General features: G+C 46.5%; 1 protein-coding gene across 1 annotated transcript; it reads right to left on the minus strand.

The window, feature by feature from the left end:
* Positions 1-1,182: 1,182 nt before the first annotated feature.
* On the minus strand, positions 1,183-5,154 carry HTR1B (5-hydroxytryptamine receptor 1B). The gene is made up of 2 exons (XM_037392946.1): positions 3,240-5,154; positions 1,183-2,295 (listed from the first exon to the last, which is right to left on the minus strand). Exon 1 carries the CDS (start codon positions 4,434-4,436, stop codon positions 3,303-3,305), a length of 1,134 nt encoding a protein of 377 aa, XP_037248843.1. The 5' UTR covers positions 4,437-5,154; the 3' UTR covers positions 1,183-2,295; positions 3,240-3,302.
* Positions 5,155-19,871: the final 14,717 nt, after the last annotated feature.

The following is a 19,871-nucleotide window of genomic DNA, read 5'->3' on the forward strand; positions in this document are numbered from 1 at the left end:
CATGGTTACCTGAAACGCTTGTTTGTGCAGAAAGTTCAGAGCCTCAGCATAAACTTGGAAGGATAATTTCCTGATGAACTAGCTTCTCGGCAAAATCCACACATCACAACAGGGAGCCAGGAATATTTGCTGCCAGCTGCTGAAGATGAAGGTATACTCCAGCCATGTGAGGACTAGGAAAGTCCAACTCCTGAAACTCTTGCTCTCCAAGTCACGTAACTTTGTAAAACTGACAGAAGGCTTGATTCTCTGTGGCAATGCTGAAAATACTCATTTTACGGTTTCATTCTCCATTTTTTAGACACGTAAGAAGCCCAGTGATTTCACGGAGAATTTGGAGTCAACAAAATTAATTCTTCAAGATTGGAAAACCACAAACAAGAATAGCTTAAGCATTGTTTAATGGCATCTTCCTTGCTTTTTTCACTTCATATATGCAAAAAACTAAAATTTTGAAGGAACATAAGCACTTAAATATGATAGTGTGTTAGAAAATTCCTCCAATCACATTTGTCTGTAATAGTTTGAGAGGGTACTTTCTAGAAGCATAGTATAGTAGAGAGATATATTTTTTTTAAAGGTATGCAATTTTTAGGCTTTTCTGGATTTCTTCAAATTACTGAAAGTGTTTATTTCCCACTACTTTAATTTGTATCTTGAGACTTCTTTCCTGCTCGTGACCATGTCTTCCTCTTTACAGCCAATGGGAGTTTCAGAGGCCTAGAGGGTCAGGTGCCTTTCTTTACTATTCAATTAGATAAATCCTTATTACTTGAATGATTCACTGAAGAATAACAAGTAGATCAATCATGTAAGATTTTTCCAATCTTGATAATAGCCCCCATCTAGAATACATGCATAGTTTTACAAGAAAACGATTGCAGTATCTAAGTGCTAAAATAAGTTTTGTTTGGAGTTAGAGTAAGAAAAAAATATTTGTAAAACACACCTAAAAATTTAATCTAGGATTATATCAAAGTAGTAAGAATTATACCTAACAGTACTGGTCAGGATGAAAGCAAATCTGCCTGTTAAAAATCTGACCACTGATCAAAGCTTTCCATTTCAGCCTTCATCAACCGCTTTGAGTGACTCATCAAATCAGCCTTACCCAAAAAGTCAATACTGAGAAACCAGGTAAGCCAATAAATAGTCCTTTCAGTCACACAATTGCTACCACTCTTGAGAACACAGTAAAGCATTTTATTGTTTATACTCATTTTCATTTACACATAGGAAGAACAATCAATGCAGTTCTATCACAGCAGGTGGACCATATTCCAAAACTCTAACTTCGACTGCTGAATAGGCATAGACCTGTCTTAAGGTCTGATCAGAGAAGGAGAAAAAAAAAAAAAAAAAAAAAGAGGGAAGTTGGGACGAGAGTAGTTTCACTAGCATCAGTTAATTCATGATTCATGGGTATTTATTTTGCAGGTGATATATCTCTTCTGAAAGAGATTAGAAGAGAACTTCACTTTACGAAATACACTAAATAATGTAATTACTTAGAGAATTCTAAATTTCGCAGTGGTTCATGCAGTAAGGGTGTGCAACTGACACAAAATGGAAAACATGGTTACAACAAACTGCTACTTCTACTCCCAGCTGGTTTATGGAAGAGGTCATTGGACTTCTTGATTTCTGCTCTTGTGTTACAGAGTAGAAGCAAGAAGTATTTATTTCATAAAGGCAACTATGAGGACAGACTACAGATATGCAGTGCAGTTGAACAGGTCTACAAGTCTTGTTTCTACAGCATTTGCTATTGTTTTGAAACACTAACTTTTGCACACTGTCACTTCTCACACATGTTCAGCTGAAGGAGTCATTTACAGAATTTACTGTGAATGCTCCTATTTTAAATGCTTCTTTTTTCTCCTCTTGGCCTCATAAGTGAGGGGAGCAACTCTTTCCACTGAAAGAAAGAAATTACAGGTGTGCAGAAGTACAACTATGCTACCAACACAGACAGAGACAACTGTGCTCTTGTGCACACCCCTACAACCGGCCGGAGAACAAATTAAGAAGTTAAGCCTGCAAAATAAATGGAGTTTACTCTCAAACTTTTTCTTCAGTCCAGATGAATTATAGACCTTGATTCGAGGCTGCCCTCTTTTTTTGCAACTGATCTGCGTGACTATTGGAACAGCATCTCTGCCAAAGTCATTACACTGAAATGCAGAGCTGAGCAGTTTGGTGGCAGTATGTATTGACGTTTTTGCAGCATCATGAGTCTGGCAACTGGGCTTGGGGAAGTTTCAAGCAGTGGGTCTTTACAATAGCAACTTGATTCTGCAGACAAAAAGCAAAAGATTGGCAGAATTATTAAAGTATCACAACAAAGGCAAGTACAGAACGTGGCGCTGAGTTCAGCAAAGAGCTGGCAGCCGCTTTTGCCAGAGGCGCGGCGAGGCGCTGCCTTTCGCCTGCGAAGAGAAACGGAGAGGTGTCGAGTCCTCCACGGTGGCCAAGAGGCAGCTTTCCTCTCGGGATGCCCGCTCCCCGCCGGCTCTGCTTCCATCAGGAGCAGCCGGAGCCGTAAGGAGGCCAGAAAGTAGGCTGAACTTTACAAGCAGCCTTAACCTGGGGCCTGTCCTATCTTCCTTAGTTTCCAAAAAAAAAAAACCCAACAAAACACCCAAACAAAAAGCACCACCAAAACCCAGGGAAAAAAAAAAAAAACCACACCACACCCAAGCAAGGAAGAAAAACCCCAACAAACAAACAGAACAAAAGACAAACCCACCAAACAACCCGAAAAACCACAAAATAAAAAAACCAAAGGCGAGCTGGAGATAGGGCTGCATCCGACTCGCTGCCGGGGGCGGGGGGGGGGGGGCGGCGGCACCGGGGGGCGCTGGCACGGCAGGGGGGCCGTGCCCCGGCCCGGCGCTCGGCAGCCGGGTTGGAAAACAAGTGCCGTTTAGCACTAATTGGTCTAAACACGGGCATTAGCATACGAAATGGAGGCAGATTGGTTTAATCGGTGGAATAAAAAGCAGATTGCCGTGAGTCACTCCCCGCGAGCTGGGGGGGGGGGGGGAGAAACCACACACACACTGAAATGCCAGGAGCGTGCAGCATCGCCGCTGTTCGCTGCCGCTTGCAAAGGGGCTGCACACCAGCAAATCGGGGGGTCCCGCCTCCTCCCCCCCCCCCAGCTCCCGCTCCCCCCCTCCCCCCAAGCCCTCCCGCCCCGAGCACCGCGGCTCGCCGGGGCGGGGGCGCGCACCTACCTGTGGCGTCGGGCACGGGCGTGCATGGGGGCAGCCCCGCAGAACACATCACATTCAAAATGTTCAGCTTGTGCATCGGAAACGTATGAGTTTGTGGAAAGCTTGTTTGAAGTCTTCGTTAGACATGGTATAGATGATGGGGTTGATGAGGGAGTTGAGATATCCAAGCCACGTGAAAAAGTCAAAGATGGCCATGTGGAACCAGCAAGCGTCCTTGCAAATAGGCAACACCAGGCTGATGATGAAAAAGGGCAGCCAACAGACGATGAAGGCTCCTAAAATAATCCCTAAAGTCTTTGTAGCTTTCCGCTCTCTAGCGGCTGTGAGCTTCTTCTTCTCCAACAGAGCATCCGAGACCTTCACCTTCACCTGGTTCATGTACACGGGAGAGCCCGTCTCGCTGGATCCCTCGGGGGCCTTGGAGTTTATGGACGTGACGGAGGAGGACGAGCCCGGGGAGTCCGTGATTAACTGAGCCCGCGTTAGTCTTTTACCCGCTTTCTTTGGCGTCTGCTTCAAAATCCGCGATCTGGCTTCCACGTAGATCCTCCCGTAGAGGGCTATCAGCAGCAGAGTGGGGAAGTAGAAGGCTCCCACCGTGGAGTACACGGTGTAGAGGACGTGGTCCGTGTTCACCGCACAGCGAGAAGCTTCCTCGGCCTTTGCCTGCCGCCAAAACAAAGGGGGCATGGAGATGCAGATGGAGAAGACCCACACCAGAGCGATCATGCCGGCTGCCCGCTTGGGAGTCCGTTTCGTGGAGTACTCGACGGCGTCGGTGATCGCCCAGTAGCGGTCCAGGGCGATGACACAGAGGTGCAGGATGGACGCCGTGCAACAGGTGATGTCCGAGGACAGCCAGATATCGCAGACGACCTGGCCCAGCGTCCACTTGCCGGTCACAGTGTACATGGTGCTGATGGGCATGACGAGGATGGAGACGAGGAGGTCGGTGACGGCCAGCGAGGCGATGAGATAGTTGGCCGGCGTGTGGAGTTTCCTCGTCTGGTAGACCGTGGCGATGACAAAGGCGTTGGAGAGCACCGTGGCCAGGGTGACGAGCGCCAGGACGACGGCGAGCACGATCTTCCCGGAGAGGGGGGTGGCATCCTGGTAGATCCCTTCCTTGGCGCTGCAGTTTCGGTAAGAATCGTTGGCGGGGAGCAGCGGCGCCTGGCAGGGGCCGGCCGGCTCCATCCCTCCGCGGCCGCCGCCCCCGCAGACGGCGGGGCTCGGCGCGGCGCGGCACGGCGGGGCCGCTACCCCGGCAGGACCCCGTCGGCGCCGGGGGAGGGCTGCAGCATCCCCGCGCCGGCACCACCTCCCGCCCGCCCTTCCGGGAGCACCGAGCGGGCTCCGCGGAGCCTCACGCCCCGCGGGCAAGGGAGCCGGGCAAACCCGGGGCCAGGCGTGCCCGCTCGCCCCGCCAGCTCATTTCCCCGCCGCCTCCCCGCCGAGCGCCAGCCCCGGGCATGGGGCTCCCGCCCCGGCCACCCCTAGGCGCAGCCCCGCCGCCCGCGGCTCCGCACCGCGTCTCGACGGGCGCAGCGGCAGCGCCGCATGCCCGCGGGAAGCGGCCTCGCCCCCCGGGCTGCGGGTGCGACGGCGGGGGCTGCGAGGGCAGCGGAGCCGCCCCGCCGGGCCCTGCCTTCACACGCAGCCCGCCGCAGCAAGTTTGCAGCCGCCGCCGCGGGTGCGGGAGGAGCAGGAGGAGGAGGAGGAGGAAGAGGAGGGTCCGCGGGAGGCAGGGGGGGAGACCACCTCCCATGGTGCCCCGCCGCGGGCCATGCTGTCGGGGCCCGGCCTCGGCCCAGCGCCGGCGGCCACGGGCAGGGGCCGGTGTGAGGGAGCGGTGAGCAGCCGCCGCCCCTTATATAGCGGGCGGCGCGGCGCGGCTCCGCCGGCACCGAGCAACCGGTGCCGCTCCCGGGCGGGCTGCCCGCCTGCCCGCGGAGGAGGAGCCACCGCCTCCCCCGGCCCGCCCTCCCGCACCCACCCGCCGCCCGACGGGGGGGGCCCGGCTCCGCGCGCCGCCCTACCGCCGTCCCCCGCCCCTGCCTCCGCAGGCGTCAGGAGGAGCCCGGGCTCGGCCCCCGCCTCGGCCCCACCGCAGCGCGGAGGGGGAGCCGCCCTCCGCAACGGCGCAGCCCGACGGGGCGCCCCGCGGCACTTGGGGTGCGCGTCCCCCTGATCCTCCGCCTGGCCCCGTCCCTTCTAGCACCGTGCCCGCTACGCCGCGGGGCCGGGCGATGCCCCGCTCCCCACGGAGCCCGCTGGCCGCGCGGGGGCGGCTGTGCCCCCCCGGGCCCTCCGACGGCGGCGCTGCGGGTGCCGCTCGGTGCCGGTGCCGGTGCCGGAGCCGGAGCCGGGCGGGCGGGGAAGGGCAGGGTCAGGGCGCAGCGGGGCCGGGCCGGCGGCTGGGGGCTGGGAGCCACGGGGCTGCGCGCTGCAGCGCGGCGGGTGCCGCTGCCGCGGGGGATGCATGTCCCACCGGGACACATCGCCTGCTTTATTGAACTTGAACTTCTAGCGATCCAGCGCCTCCTGGGCTTAGGCTTTCTTACCCTTTTTTCCTCCCTTTTCTTTCTATTCGTTTTTTTTCCTGGTGTGCTTGGAAACGCACATCCGTGACTGAAGAGCCCTGACGTGCCCTGCAGGATCCTTCAGTGCTCGGCGGGGGGGGGGGGGGGGGTCGGGCAGGAGGTGCACCGGGAGCACACATTTGGCCAGATCCTGCAGCTTCTGCCGGCGTTTGTTCTCCGCAGCCGCAGGAGAGTTTTGCACGGAAAGGGAAGGGCGAGCTTGCTTTTTGCTGGGTCAGGGTAATTCCAAGCCCAGTGAAGTGCCTGTGCTCCAGCCCTCGAATAAACCTCCCAAAGATGCCACGGCAAACCCAGCAAAGAGGAAGCAAGGTTTGAAGTCTGCAGGCATGTTTGTGCACACCTGCACATCTTGTTACCTGCCTCAGCTCCCTGAGGAGTCTCAGCACTCCTCTTTTGGCCACCTCCCCCTGGCTTGTTTCCTCTGTGGCCGGAGAAGGTGAGCAGTTTCCCTGTGCCCCTGTCCTTACAGGGCCACTCGGCACACGCAGGGACAGGCACTGCATTGTTCTGCCTGGGAGATGGAGCTCATGGGCAGGGTGGGAAGCCACATCACTCTGTTGGTCATCCTTGAGCAAGAGGGACTGGTGAACCTGCGAGGACGCATGCAAAGGAAGGACAGCAAGAGAAGGCTGGAGTGGCCCAGAGGGGTGAGGAAGCTCTGGGAAAAGAAGCATTGAACCGAAGGAGAGCCAGGGCCCTGCAGGGACAACCCTTTCCCTCCCTATTTCAGTACTGGGCAAGGTGCCCTGATGTTGGGATGCGCTAAGCATTCGCAGGTCCCCTGAGGTAAAAAAAGCAGTGACGGTGCTTGAGATTTTGTAAAATCAGTCCCAGATCTGCTTTTTAGTTAGACTCTCAAGAAGCAAGGTAGGGAGAAGATTGCCTTGGGTTAATAAAAGTGTGGTAGTCAAAGTTTGCCTATATTCACCAAACTGAAAGAAAGAGAAAATGTCAGTAAGCCTTTCTGTTTTCCCAGAAGGGCTTGGGATAGAATTTGGTCTGTTTCCATGTTTTTATTTTGTGGTGCCTCGTGCTCAGTGGAGTCTGGTAATTGGTTGGAGCCTCTAGGCTTTATTGCATTAAAAATAATACAGAGCTATCTACATTCTTCTAGTCCCTTTGATGGGCAAAGATTTTGTAATCCTGGTTTCTAATACAGTGTGCTATTGCATCCACTTATGCTCAACATTTCTGGCTTAATTTAGTTGTGCTTAAGTTGGCAGCTGCCCTTGAGCCTCCATAGTTCAAGATTCTTCCCAAATAGGGCTATGTAGCTGAGGGTGATTTAAATTTAAAACACTAATAATAAAAGGAAAACCTAGTCCTTCAGTTTTGGAACAGCTTGCCTCTTGTGGAAAGGTTCTTCTGATAAAATTGTAGAGCCTCCAAGGCTAACGTTCCAACCCTAGCCACTGCCATCAGCCTTGTCATGTAACGCAGACAAGTACTATGTGAATGGGCAATGAGTTTTGGCCACCCTACTAATGTCAGTGTTTACCCTCATTATAAAATGTTTGTGTTCTGTGCACAGTTTTTGCTCTTGCCCTTCTCCATTAATTCTGGGTTATTATTCATCAGTAATCATCATTCATCGCTTCCCTCTTTGTCTTGGCAGGGAGATGCTTTTCTCCTCCCTTGTTTGTTTTCTTCTGTTGTGCTCACTCTTTTCTTACTCAGTTATGTAGTACTGCTGCCAGTGGTCAGGAAAACATTCAGACAGGGTGTGCCAGGTCTAGCTGTGGTGACTTCACTTGACTTCCCACAAGGATCACCTGGTCCTCCCAGGCAGATTCAGTAAGCATTCCCCATGCTTCTCTCAGGGACTTCAGTCTTGGGTTAGGAATAGCTGCAGCAAGAAAATAAAGCTACCTTCCAAATTTCATGGACCTGGTACTGTGCATCACTGCTGGTGGGCCACGCAGATGATGTGTCCCCACCCAGGCACAGGAACTGATGCTCTCTTTAGGCTGTGCATACTGGTTCCCAGGATTTGTGTCAGAGCAAGAGGTGCTCAGATTTTGAAAAATGATTCTTCCTCTCTGTCCAGCTAGGCTGCACATAGTCCTGTGTCACAGCTGGGCTCCCACGGGCCAAGGCTCGATGAAAGCAGGAACTAGGTTCTACCTAGATCATCACTAAATATTGGAGTCTCAGAATTCCAGTCAGAAACATATTGTGAATCATATAGATGATCGTTCATGTGATAATACCTCACTGCTGTACTGTCACACTGAAGCTTGCATTTCATAGTTTACTTCCCCTCTCCTAACTGGATCTGAAAAGATGCTTATGGGAAGAGATCCTATTTCCTGAAGATTTTGGCTTCTGTGCCGAGGCAGGCATAAAATTAATTTCTTTCTGCTAGCATAAGACTGGTAATACTTCTTATATCTAGATTCTGATGTACTAAAATATCCAAATATAGAAACTGCAATGAAAACCAAGCCTATTACTGGTTTATTGCATCACAAACTGCCCATGTACGGCATAAATGTCATCAATGACTTATAAATAAATTAGAGAGAGAACAGACATATAGAAATAAACCTAACCACCAGAAAGGAAAAGTCCTCATCCTAAGACACATAGAAACAAACACAGGTACCAGAAAGAAAGTCTTCATCCTGCAGTCAGATCTGTCCTGGCCACAGATGATGTTGTGTGGGTTTTGACTTTTGGATCCTTGAGATATGTTTGAACACGGGGCTCAGTGCACAATATAAACTTCACCTCTGCCCTTGACTCAGGTGGCAAGTTGTGTGTAACACCATGAGATTCATCCTCATATTTTAAATAATGGACTTCTGAGTCCTTCTGTTAGCAGAGATAACCTTCGCTATGTAAATCAACACAGTGGTATTTTGTTGAGTTTGCCAACAGACAAATAACACTAATGTATGTGTGAAGTTTCTCAATGTTAACTTTGAAATATAGCTGAGGCCATTTAAATGCCAACACTTTCAAGTCACTAGTCAAAATAAAACCACCCAGCTTGAATTAATGAAATTTAATTATAAGGAACAGCTGGGCCTGGTTTTGATTTTGACTCCAAGGACCCAGAAAAAGAAACGAGCACATGGGCTCAATAGGCACACAAACACACCGAGCTTCTCGACCCAAGAGAATAAAACTAGATCAAGTTATCTCCTTATTCTTCATGCTGATCAGGCACAGTTGCTGAAAAGTGACTCAGATACCTTCTGAAGAGTATTCAGTTACTCTAAGTAGGCAACTGAGGTCAAGCAAAAAGAAACTGCAGTCCTCCCTTACACTGCCTCTCTCAATTTCATCACCCAGACACTGCACCCACCCTGCCACACTGCAGTTCATGGAGGCAGCAGTTGGGGTTGGTGACTTGTTGTCGTTCATCTACAAGGGGTTCGCTCTTTGATGATGTTCCTGGAGATGCTCCACAGGAAACGACTTCAATCCTGCCCCATCTCCTCTCCTTCCACTCTGCCCGTTATTTTCCTGCTTCATTATGAAGCAGAAGAAATAACCGCTTGTATAAAAAGGGCTGTTGCCTCCTCATTGTTGTGGTTTCCATCTGAGGCTGCTGGAGCCTCTAATTCACCCTAAAATCAGTGCAAATGCCTGTTTTGCTGCCAGAGGGTCTGGCTGAATAATCATCCCTACAGTTCAGAGGTTGTCTCCAGTTGCCCACCTGAAGGGAACCCACCAGGACCTGTCTGCAATGAAATACATGCAGATCCACTGGGGAATGAACCATAGGAAACAGCTGTGACAGTATGATATAAATGTACAGCTGTCTACCAGGACTGAAACTCAATGGCATAACCCTTAACTCCTGCCTATCACACACAAAAAAAGAGAAGAGCACCTGTTCAGCATGAAGGCAAAGGACCCTGCGTTTACACTCTGTAGGGATCCAAATGAAAAGTCTCATGTTCTGTGCTCAGACCTGGCAGAAGATAAATCATCCACTTTCAGATATGGACCTGCATCAGGTTTAAAGCTTTGGCCCACATTAGTATGTTCAAATCTTTCTTTCTGCTTTAGAGGATGAAATCTGTAAGGGTTTCCTTTCAGGATCCGGAGTTGATTTCAAACAGGTCCCAAATACCAAGTTTTCAGAAATGAAACATTTGAGTTCTGTTTTTAAAAAGAAAAGTCTCCACACATTTTAAAGCAACAAGCTACTAATGCAGGAAGCTTGATGGAAACTTGTGCAATGCAGTGAATCACAGTAAAGAAGTAAAATTGCTGAAAATTAAGAATGAAATCTTTTCCTTGTGAAATCAGCATGTCAACATTGATTTAAGGGGAGCTACAAAAAATTCTCTCTACTAAAGATCTGGTTCTTCTGCAGGGCTAATTAATATTTATCTAGGAAAGGAGGTAACATATGCTAAGCCCACTGCCACTATTTATAAGCATGCTCTAGTTGTCTTTGTTCCTGGAGGTAATCAGAAGCTAGGAGCTTTTGCTGGCATGCAGATTTGGGCTGCTAATTTAATAAAACACATTATCCATTAATTTGAGTCCTTTTTAGAATGTCAGTGTTTACTAGTTGACAGTTTCTTCTGCAGTATGAGACTTAATTGCAAAATGTAGTTGTCTATTCTGCTTAGCAGGAGGCTTAGAGAGGGATGTTTTCAATGCGCTGAAAATCAGTAAAGGAAGACATTTTGAAGGCCGCAAAGGTGTTGTAGGCCTGCTTTCATCAACAGAGTAGGGCAGCAAGACTAAAGCAGTAGCAAGTGGCTATGGCATCATCCAAAAGCTTTGCGAGGTCAGGAGGCCCTTTCAGGGATTCAGGATACATGCCGTTACTCTCAGCAGCACTTTGCAAGGTGGTGCACAGCTGAAGATCTCATTCTGGTGACAAGTGAGAGTTGCTGTAAACAAATCAAACATAATCTGGTCTTGGAGTGAGGCTGTTAGGAAACTTGGTTGAGATGCTGCAAAGTGTGAAATCCACTCTACTAAAGAATAATCAAGCTAGCAAAAGCATCGGTGTCTCCACTGCTACCTGTGTAGCTCTTTCTTTGAGGAAGATGACAGAGACTCTGAGAAGCAAAAGTCTCAGAAGAGGTAGGTAAATAAAATTCTGTTACTTTAAGCTTTTGACAAATACGAGCCAGTGGCATGTCTTACTGGCTGGAAGCAGAACTGTATCTCATCTGACTCTGAGAAAAGTAACCAAGTAAAACTACAGCATTGACCCAACGATTTAAGGATGCTGTAGCCAACGCCGTTGAAGGATGTGGCCTGTTATTATTTTCCAATTTTCATTATCCAAAGATTGTTTAACTGAGAGGTCTCATAGAAGCCTGTAAAACTGCGTTTCTTCATATGTGTGTTTACTGGGGAAGGGAATACTTAATTGGTAAAACATAGATGTGATCTCTATTTAGAAAGGTACATTTTATTTTTCATTAGAAGGAAGAAGTCAGTCTTAAGGATTCAGGTCTCGGGTAGAACATGCCCAGATAGAGGTTCTGAGGTGATCTAAAAAATACTTTGCTTCTGGGTGTAGCCTTTAAATCGTTAATGGATTTTAAAAATTGAGACATGGTTTTGTCCTCATTTGCAAGATCATGTCTGTTTGTGGAAGCAGAATCGGTTAATGTTATTTTGTAGCTTTTATATTTCAGTTGTGAGTTTCATGGGTTTCCCTTTCCTTTCTCGGGAAAATTTTGTTATACCTCTTCCCCAGTGCTTATTCTCCTCATAGTCCTGTCTCTACGCTCCAGGAGGTCTGCAAAGGCACATGGAGTGTACAGTTCACCTCTTTAAGAGCAAGCCAAGGCTTCTGTACCCAAGCAGTCAACTTCTTACCAAGTACAAGAGTAATATCCATCTATTATTAAAAGGAAAAAAAAAAAAAAGCAACCTGTAGAGGTCTCTGGGTTCTCCTTGGTTTTCTCATCACTCTCAAACATTCTTTGGACTTGGTCCAGATCTGTCCCTGCATCCTGTTAGTTCATGACTTTTCATCCTAGTCATGAACCTTCTTCTCCTTGCTTCCAAGCTGCCTTCTCCATGTCTGGCTCCTGCGGCTGGGCACACCTCTGCACAGGAGCCTGATCTTCTGTTCCCCCACCCTGCTACACTCCTGTCACTGCAAAGGAGGAGTGAGAACATCCAGAACATCCTTGCATATCCCTCCAAGACTTAAAGCCTCTCTCATGTTTAAAACCAGAACTAAATAATGGTGGATTTCTGCACTCCAAAACCCTAAGCCCCATGTGAGAAGCAGAAAAAACCTCAGGTGAGGTTATCTCATTGACGAACCTGCCTCTGCTTAAGAGCGAGCTAGGGAGGTTTAGTAGCTAAAACTACTGGCCTGGTTTCTATCACGTTTCAGTTACTTTTTTCTAGCCTTGGAAGCTGCACCATACCCACCCAAATGATACCACACATTTCCATAGCCTGCTGTTGTGGTCACGACCCCCTTCTCTCTTTATCCCTTCCTTGTGCATCCCTTCCCTTATCTCATTCCTCTACTAATAACTCAGTAACAAACAAATTTTCTTTACATGACTTTCAAAACCTCTGGTAGTTTATCCACTTCTCATCACATGCTCAGGCCAATTACTGCCTCCCACTAGCCTCTCATGCTGGCCCCTCCCAGAGTCTTATTTGATTTCAGTCAGACATCTTCATGCCTTCCCAGGCTTGTGAGGAGCTTTCTGTAACAGGCATCGATACCCTCATTATCTTACCTAAGAATCCTCCTTTGCTGTGATGCCAACACAACACACTTGACAAGAGTCAGGCTGTTGATTAAGCTATGACTGCTACCTATTATTCTTCCTGGTAGTATTTTGTTTGCCAATGTTCTCCCACCTGTGTGCCTCTGCTAGTGCTAATCTTAGACTGCAGCTCTTTAGAACAGAGACTACGTATTTGCTCTCAGTGCTTGCAGAGCCTTGAAAATAGAGTTGAGGGTCCTGATCCTGGGCTTTGACTGGCTTGCAATAAACTGGTTTTATATCAATAGTAACTATTAACAACATCTTCTCTTGTGTTGTTTTTCATCTACAGTTCAGAAATCACTGTCTAATCCAGGAATGATACAAGGCATGCCCTTGGAAACTGTGGTGGGTTGACCCTGCTTGGATGCCAGGTGCCCACCAAAGCTGCTCTGTCACTCCCCTCCTCAACCAGGCAGGGGAGAAAATATAATGAAAGGCTCATGGGTCAAGATAAGCATGGGAAGAGATCATTCATCAGTTACCATCACAGGCAAAACGGGCTCAACTTGGGGAAATTAATTTATTGCCAATTAGAAGCCAGAGTGGGATAATGAGAAATAAACCCAAATCTTAAAATATCTTACCCCTACCCCTCCCTTCTTCCCAGGTTCAGCTTCACTCCCAATTTCTCTACCTCCTCCCCCCAGCAGCACAGGGGGATGGGCAATGGGGGCTGGGGTCAGTCCATCACACGCTGCCACTGCCGCCCCTTCCCCCTCAGGGGCAGGGTCCTCACACTCTGCCCGGCTCCAGCCTGGGGTCCCTCCCATGGGACACAGTCCTCCATGAACCGCTCCAACATGGGTCCTTCCCATGGGCTGCAGCTCTTCACGAACTGCTCCAGCCTGGGTCCCCCACGGGGTCACAAGGCCTGCCAGCAAATCTGCTCCAGCCTGGGCTCCTCTCTGCAGGGGCCACAGGTCCTGCCAGGACCCTGCTCCAGCGTGGGCTTCCCTCGGGTCACAGCCCCCTTTGGGCACATCCACCTGCTCTGGCATGGGGTCCCCACGGGCTGCAGGTGGATACCTGCTCCACCGTTAACCTCCATGGGCTGCAGGGCACAGCCTGCCTCACCATGGGCTTCACCACAGGCTGCAGGGGAATCTCTGCTCTGGTGCCTGGAGCAGCTGCTCCCCCTCCTTCTGCACTGGCCTGGGGGTCTGCAGAGCTGCTGCTCTCACGTGTTCTCACTCCTTGCTCAGGCTGCAGTTTCTATTGCATAGGGTTTTTTTTTCCCCCTTCTTAAATATGTTATCCCAGAGATGCTACCACCATTGCTGATAGGCTCAGCCTTGGCCAGCAGCAGGTCCATCTTGGAGCTGACCGGCATTGGTTGCATTAGACATGGGGGAAGCTTCTAGCAGCTTTTCACAGAAGCCACCTCTGTAGCTTCCCTGCTACCAAAGCCTTGCCATGCAAACCCAATACAGCAACATGTGACTGATCCCCACAGACTGACATGATCTGTGCAGAAGAGAGCTCAAAATAAGATCAGCCAGGACCTAAAAAAAATGTAAAAGTTCCTCATTTTCGGTTTGAGGAAAACTGGGATATTTTGCTTTTTAAAAAAAGGTAAGAACTGACCCTTATTTCCCTTATACAACTAGCTAGAAATAAAAGAAAGTAAAAGAGCAGGCTATTAAGATGTAACGCACACCTGATTGTTCACTTCTATTGCAGCTCTGAGTTCTGAGCTGTAGAGATAAAAGGGGGAAAAAAACCCACCCCAAACCTGCTAGGAAAGCTGTTTCCAAAGACTGGGGGGTTGGGAAGCAGAGGATGATTACCCCTTCCCTTCTGCATCTGCTCCTTACTTTTCCTAAGAGATCAATTTCTCCTAAGTCTCCCCAGATGACAATTTCTCACTTAAAGTTTGTTCATAAGAACTAGGCGTTTCATTTTAAGTGATCCTGCCTAACCTCTGCCTAAAGTGTATACAATTAAAATGAAACTTTAGGCACCTGGTCATGGCAGACAGGATCTCAATTCTCAGAGGCTTTCCAGGCCTCTTCCTCTCTCCTTTGGCTGTAGTGCAAACACTGGCATTTATTCTAGGAAATCTTTCACTAGGGGTATGTTTCTTGCTTGAGCCAGGCAGACTTTCTTACTGGCTTAGCACTAAATATACGTTAGGTGTTAATGCACTCGTGTCTTCCACTGTGCTGGCCTGTCAGTGGCCTTTGAACCAGTGGTGACAAATGCAGTAACGTAGGTTGCTTTTCTGCTTGATGCAATATGAATCTGGTCAGATCTCAGCAGTGGTCTCCTTTCCTACATCACGGACACTTAGTAAATTCCTGCAAAAAAAGTTCTTAGTTTCATGTTCTCCAAGAGACCTGTATGATTTTTGTAGTTCCCTTTTCAAAACCAGCATTTTGGTAACATTATTCAGTCTTTGCCATTTTGATTGCCATTAAGTACACAAAGTTCTGTGAGACATCATCCTCTGAGGAGCAGTGAAACGTGGGTCAGTCAGATGTTGACAGCCTAATATTATCTGGCTGAAGCAATATGAGGAGAGGTATTGCCGAGACCTGATGGTTATGTGCACTCCCATTCTTGGATTTGATACATGAAAATTATTAGAGCATGTTTAGATACCCTCCTTTTTCTTTCATGGAGGGAGACCTGTAAGCTTATTTTGGAGATTTTAGGCACACTTTAAAATCATCTGCGGTCTTCTCAGTACTTCACTCCTTTTTCTGGACCCGATGGTGCTTTCATTTAAAAGGGCCAGACTACAGCTTTTCATAGATTACCCCTTCATAACTGAATTTTTATAATTCAATTCATAGAATCATTTAGGCTGGAAAACGCTTAAGATCATTGAGTCCAATCATTAACCATTTCCAACCCCTCTGACTTTCCATGATGTATCAGCAGTTTCCATCAAAATGCTTATCAGGTTTACCAAAGACCAGAGAAATGAAGAACAAATTACTTGGATGTCTAACCATAAGCATGTTTAATGTGACCTTGAAAAGAGAGGACTAGATAAAATGTTTCTAGGGCTCTTTGGTGAAGTTTCAACGTTTTGATATATTTGAAGCTAAAGGGCACAATTTTACTCTCTGTAATTTAAAGAACACTTGGTGGGCACAGACAGATGAAGGAAAGCAGTAGGGAATTTAGAAGATATTTATTCAACTGTTTTAGATAATTTAAGTCTTTGCGTCTTGACAACAGTAGATTATACAAGCAGTAGCTTCACTAAATTATATAATATTCAGATGGAGGTTATTTGCAAATGGATGTATCTCAGCAGGAAAGGTTTGTGTGGGTTACTCTGAAAGCTAGGAATGTGGAAGTATAGAAAAAGAACAACAGATGATCTCAGGGACCGAAACCCAATTTTGACAAAATAAGGATCAAACCCCACTAACATTTAAGTAATATAGCTATGTACATTTGCAGTTAAATTCCACCTACACTACTTACATACTAGATAGCATTTTTTGAATAATTGAAACTTGTTAAAGAATTTGAGCATTCCCTATTGCAAGCAGAAAAAAGTTTGAGATAGTGGCAATATCCTGACAGACAATTTTTTTAGGCGGGGATCAAATTGAACATGGGAAGAGATTGTTAAGAACAAATATAACAAATGTGAAAAAACAAAAACCAAACACTAATACTGGAGGTCATACATAACTAGGCTGGTGGAAATTATGCTTTAAGAGGTTTGGATAAAGAAGCCCACAACCAATACATCTACCATTTATCCATAACCATAATTCATACACAGGATAAATAATGTGGTTAGGTACTCCTATGGTAGCATGCTTCCCTACTTATCCATGATCAAAAATGACAGAGTAGAGGGGCTGCTAGGGATGCAAGTTCCTTCACTCTGGTAATCAAAGGTCACCATAGTTAAATGTTGTCATAATTATACAGCAGAAATCAAAAGCTAAGTAAACATAATTCTTCAAGGAGGGAATCCTCTTGATCATAAAATATTCAGAGATGACTGCAGACAATGTTAATAAAGTAAGTATTAAATGTAATTTGTTGAGAAGTGAGCAATTATAATGGCAAAGAGTTCTGGGAAAAGCAATATAATGCTAACATAACAGGATGGTAGAACAGAATGGCAGACTGAGCGTATCTACAGCCTGTTCTAAGAAATAAGAGCTGTCTATTTACAGAAACAACATGAAAGTTGGGGAAATACATCTACCCATCTGAGGCTTCTGGCAACCCATAGTCAAGTAACAGATTTTTAAAGACCCGAGGAATATTAGGGGTTTCTACCATAATCACAGGCCACACAATTTCACCAACCCTAGTTTGACTTAAGTGTTTGTGACTGGAGTGAGAATCAGGCCATAGAGCAGGGAAGCATGCGATATATTTTATCAGCCCAGCTGAGGTAACTGGAAGAAAAGCAGACAAATCCTCAGGGACACAAGAGGGAGGTCTTCAGCAGGTCACCCATTTGAATGCTGACCCATCCCAACTCATTCTCCCACATGCCTTTTTAGTCTACTCCACTGTTAAACCGCTTCCTCTGATAACAATTTCCGTCTTCTTTCTAACATTAACGTGGATACTTTCAGTGTTCAACAGTTGGTACTTCCATGTTTTGTCTGTTCAGGGAAAGAGTACCTGGTATCCAATGGCTTCTGCCAGCATCGCTCTCTGTAGCCTGCCATCAAGCTGCTTTCTTAACCTCTTTCCACAGGTAGAACAGACTTGCCGTCTTCAGCTCTTTGTACCCCCATTCCTACTTTTTGTGATGTTTGAGTTCTCAGTCCCATTAGTTCTTCCTACACCACTCTCAAGTTGTTTCCCTTATGTTACCTGAAGTTAGTGTATGAAGACTGAAAGATATCAGATATATATAATATAAACATATATCATTGTATATCGTATATATGTTGACATATATATAAAATAGATTTTTATATATTATATAATACATACATGTATATGGATATATGTTTATGTGTGATTTATATAAATATACGAGAAAGGCTATCACAGAAAACAAGGGAAGAGTCTATTGCTTATGACCATGGTGGTTAGTATAAGAAGTAGTGGGAAACTGCAGTCAGGAAAATTCTTACAATACATTTGGAAAACTTTTTAGTTCACCTTGAGAACAGCGAAGTTCTTAAGCTGTCTTACTTTTAGGAGGAACACGAAACAGAACTACTATAAAATCAGAGCTGCACATTTTATTTTAAAATATAAATATGCAACATAGCTGTTCACTAGTAAACTGCAGATGTACCGTACCATTTTACAAACTAACCAGAGGAAGCAAGCTTTAAAGAGAAGCTGTGTCTACACCTGCTGCATTGGAGAGGCAAAGTCACAGGCTGACCTCACCCAGTGCTGGCACAGGTCTGCTCCCCAGAGGAGGTCAGGCTGGATGACTTCCAGAGGATCCTTCTCCATTAATGCAGCAGGACATCTGGACATAGCCACAAGGGGTTAGTAAATAGTAATGACTGAATTTTCAAAAGGTAGCTTTAGCTATTAAGGCCATGAAGATTTTGTCAGTCTTGATACAGACTTGCCACTTTAAGTATTGTGTGTGGATGGGAGTGGGGAGAATCACCATTTGGGTTAAAATACCATGATTTGGATCCTGCCTTGTCATGCCACTGGCCAACACCATGTGTTAACAAAATAAGGGTGACCTGATTCTGACAGCGTGCTGTTTGGCTTTCAGAATGAATTGCTGTAAAATTACAGGAATTAGAGAAAATAGGGACCAAACTAATGAAGAGCTACGAGGGATCGCCGGGAATGTGGAAGACAGAAAAGGCATAGAACAGGAAACAGCAGCATTTCACTGGTCTGACTGAAGATAAAGGGGGGATATAATGTGCTAGAAAGCAAAACTGATGCAAAACTGATGATCTGTTTAGATCATTGACCAAGGCAAAGTTTGTCCTTAGCGCATATGAAAGCGAAGTGTTAGAATGCTGTCACTCTGACTGTTGTTCCTATTAGTTACCCAGTGCAACTTGCTAAAGATTACTTTTGTGCTAGGCAAATCCTGTGGATCTTATGATCTTCATAATAATGATTTTCATTTAGAAGGAACACTCAGTGGCTTCTTTTTTTTACATGCTAATAGAGTATTTGTATGACAGGACAGCTCTTACTAATCTAAGGATTTAATAAGAAGTTCAATTGCTGAGGCGTTTTTCTGAAAAGCAGAAGGATATTTATTCATTCTTCAAACAGCCATGAGGAATGTCAAATGAAGAGGTTTGCAGTTTGCGATTAATATTGGGTTTAAAGGACACCTGACCACTTCAGTAGAAGTGGGTTTGTAATAATCAGGGTGATGAAGTAAAGAATAGGGAATTACTTCATTTGTTGCAGGCGAGTCAGAAATTCAAGTCTTCAGCAAGCTTGGAAATCAGCCTGTAGTAACGCACTTGAGTTCAGCTTCTCTTTGATAACCACCTCTGATGGGTGATGTGATTGTGTGGTGCAAAATGTGTTTTTGTGGTGTGGGAGTCTCAGCGAAATCCCAAACCTGTTCACCCCGTCTTGTCCCTCATTAGTGAGAATAAAAGACTCACAATCTTTCTCTGGTAAGAGGAATTTGGGGGTCAACATTCAGCCATCGATACATGCGGAAAGCCTGGCCCGTGCTGATGAGTGCTGTTAAAAGCCTTGCAGGCTGTGCCAGGGCAGGATAGAGGATTTGGTGCTACATGTCTCTGCCGCAGCAAAAAGCAGGGAGGCTGCCTTAGCCTACTTGCCTCTGCAACTAAATATTTGCAGCATACATTAGATTTTCCCTATAAAAATGTCTCTTTTGTCAGAATGGTATGAAGGATCCTAATGTAAATGAGATTCAAACTCATATTGCACACTACAGTAATGCTAATTTGTTACAAAAGGAAGCACTGCTATTCAAGTCTGTGTTAATGAAATGGTGAGACATATCCGTCTTGAAAGCACTGTGGGGAAAGGATGCTGAAGCAGTTGATTAGGAAGCAAGGAAAATTGAAAAGATATATTTTCTGCCAACCAATGTTAAACATGGACAGTAGGCTTTGGCTGCAGCTCTACAAATTCAAATTTACTCCTCATTAAGGAAAAGGATATACTTTTTATTTGTTGTCACCTAAGTTGACACCAGAAGAGTCATTTAATGAATCATAATTAGGGTTTCCTAGATCTAAACCAGAAAGGAAAACAATATTGCAGAACCTCAGTAGTGTAGGGCATAGAAACCTGATATTTTACCCTGCAGATTCTCAAGATTTTGTTTTGTTTGCCAATTGTCATTCTGTTCTCCATTGCTTGTGCAATGCTACTTGCAAAATCCAGCCTTA

Source organism: Falco rusticolus, chromosome 6 (assembly GCF_015220075.1).
Source record: "Falco rusticolus isolate bFalRus1 chromosome 6, bFalRus1.pri, whole genome shotgun sequence".
Taxonomy (NCBI): Eukaryota; Metazoa; Chordata; class Aves; order Falconiformes; family Falconidae; genus Falco; species Falco rusticolus.

Coding starts and splice junctions, on each gene's coding strand:
- HTR1B (XM_037392946.1), bottom strand. CDS start 4,436: ATGGAGCCGGCCGGCCCCTGCCAGGCGCCGCTGCTCCCCGCCAACGAT.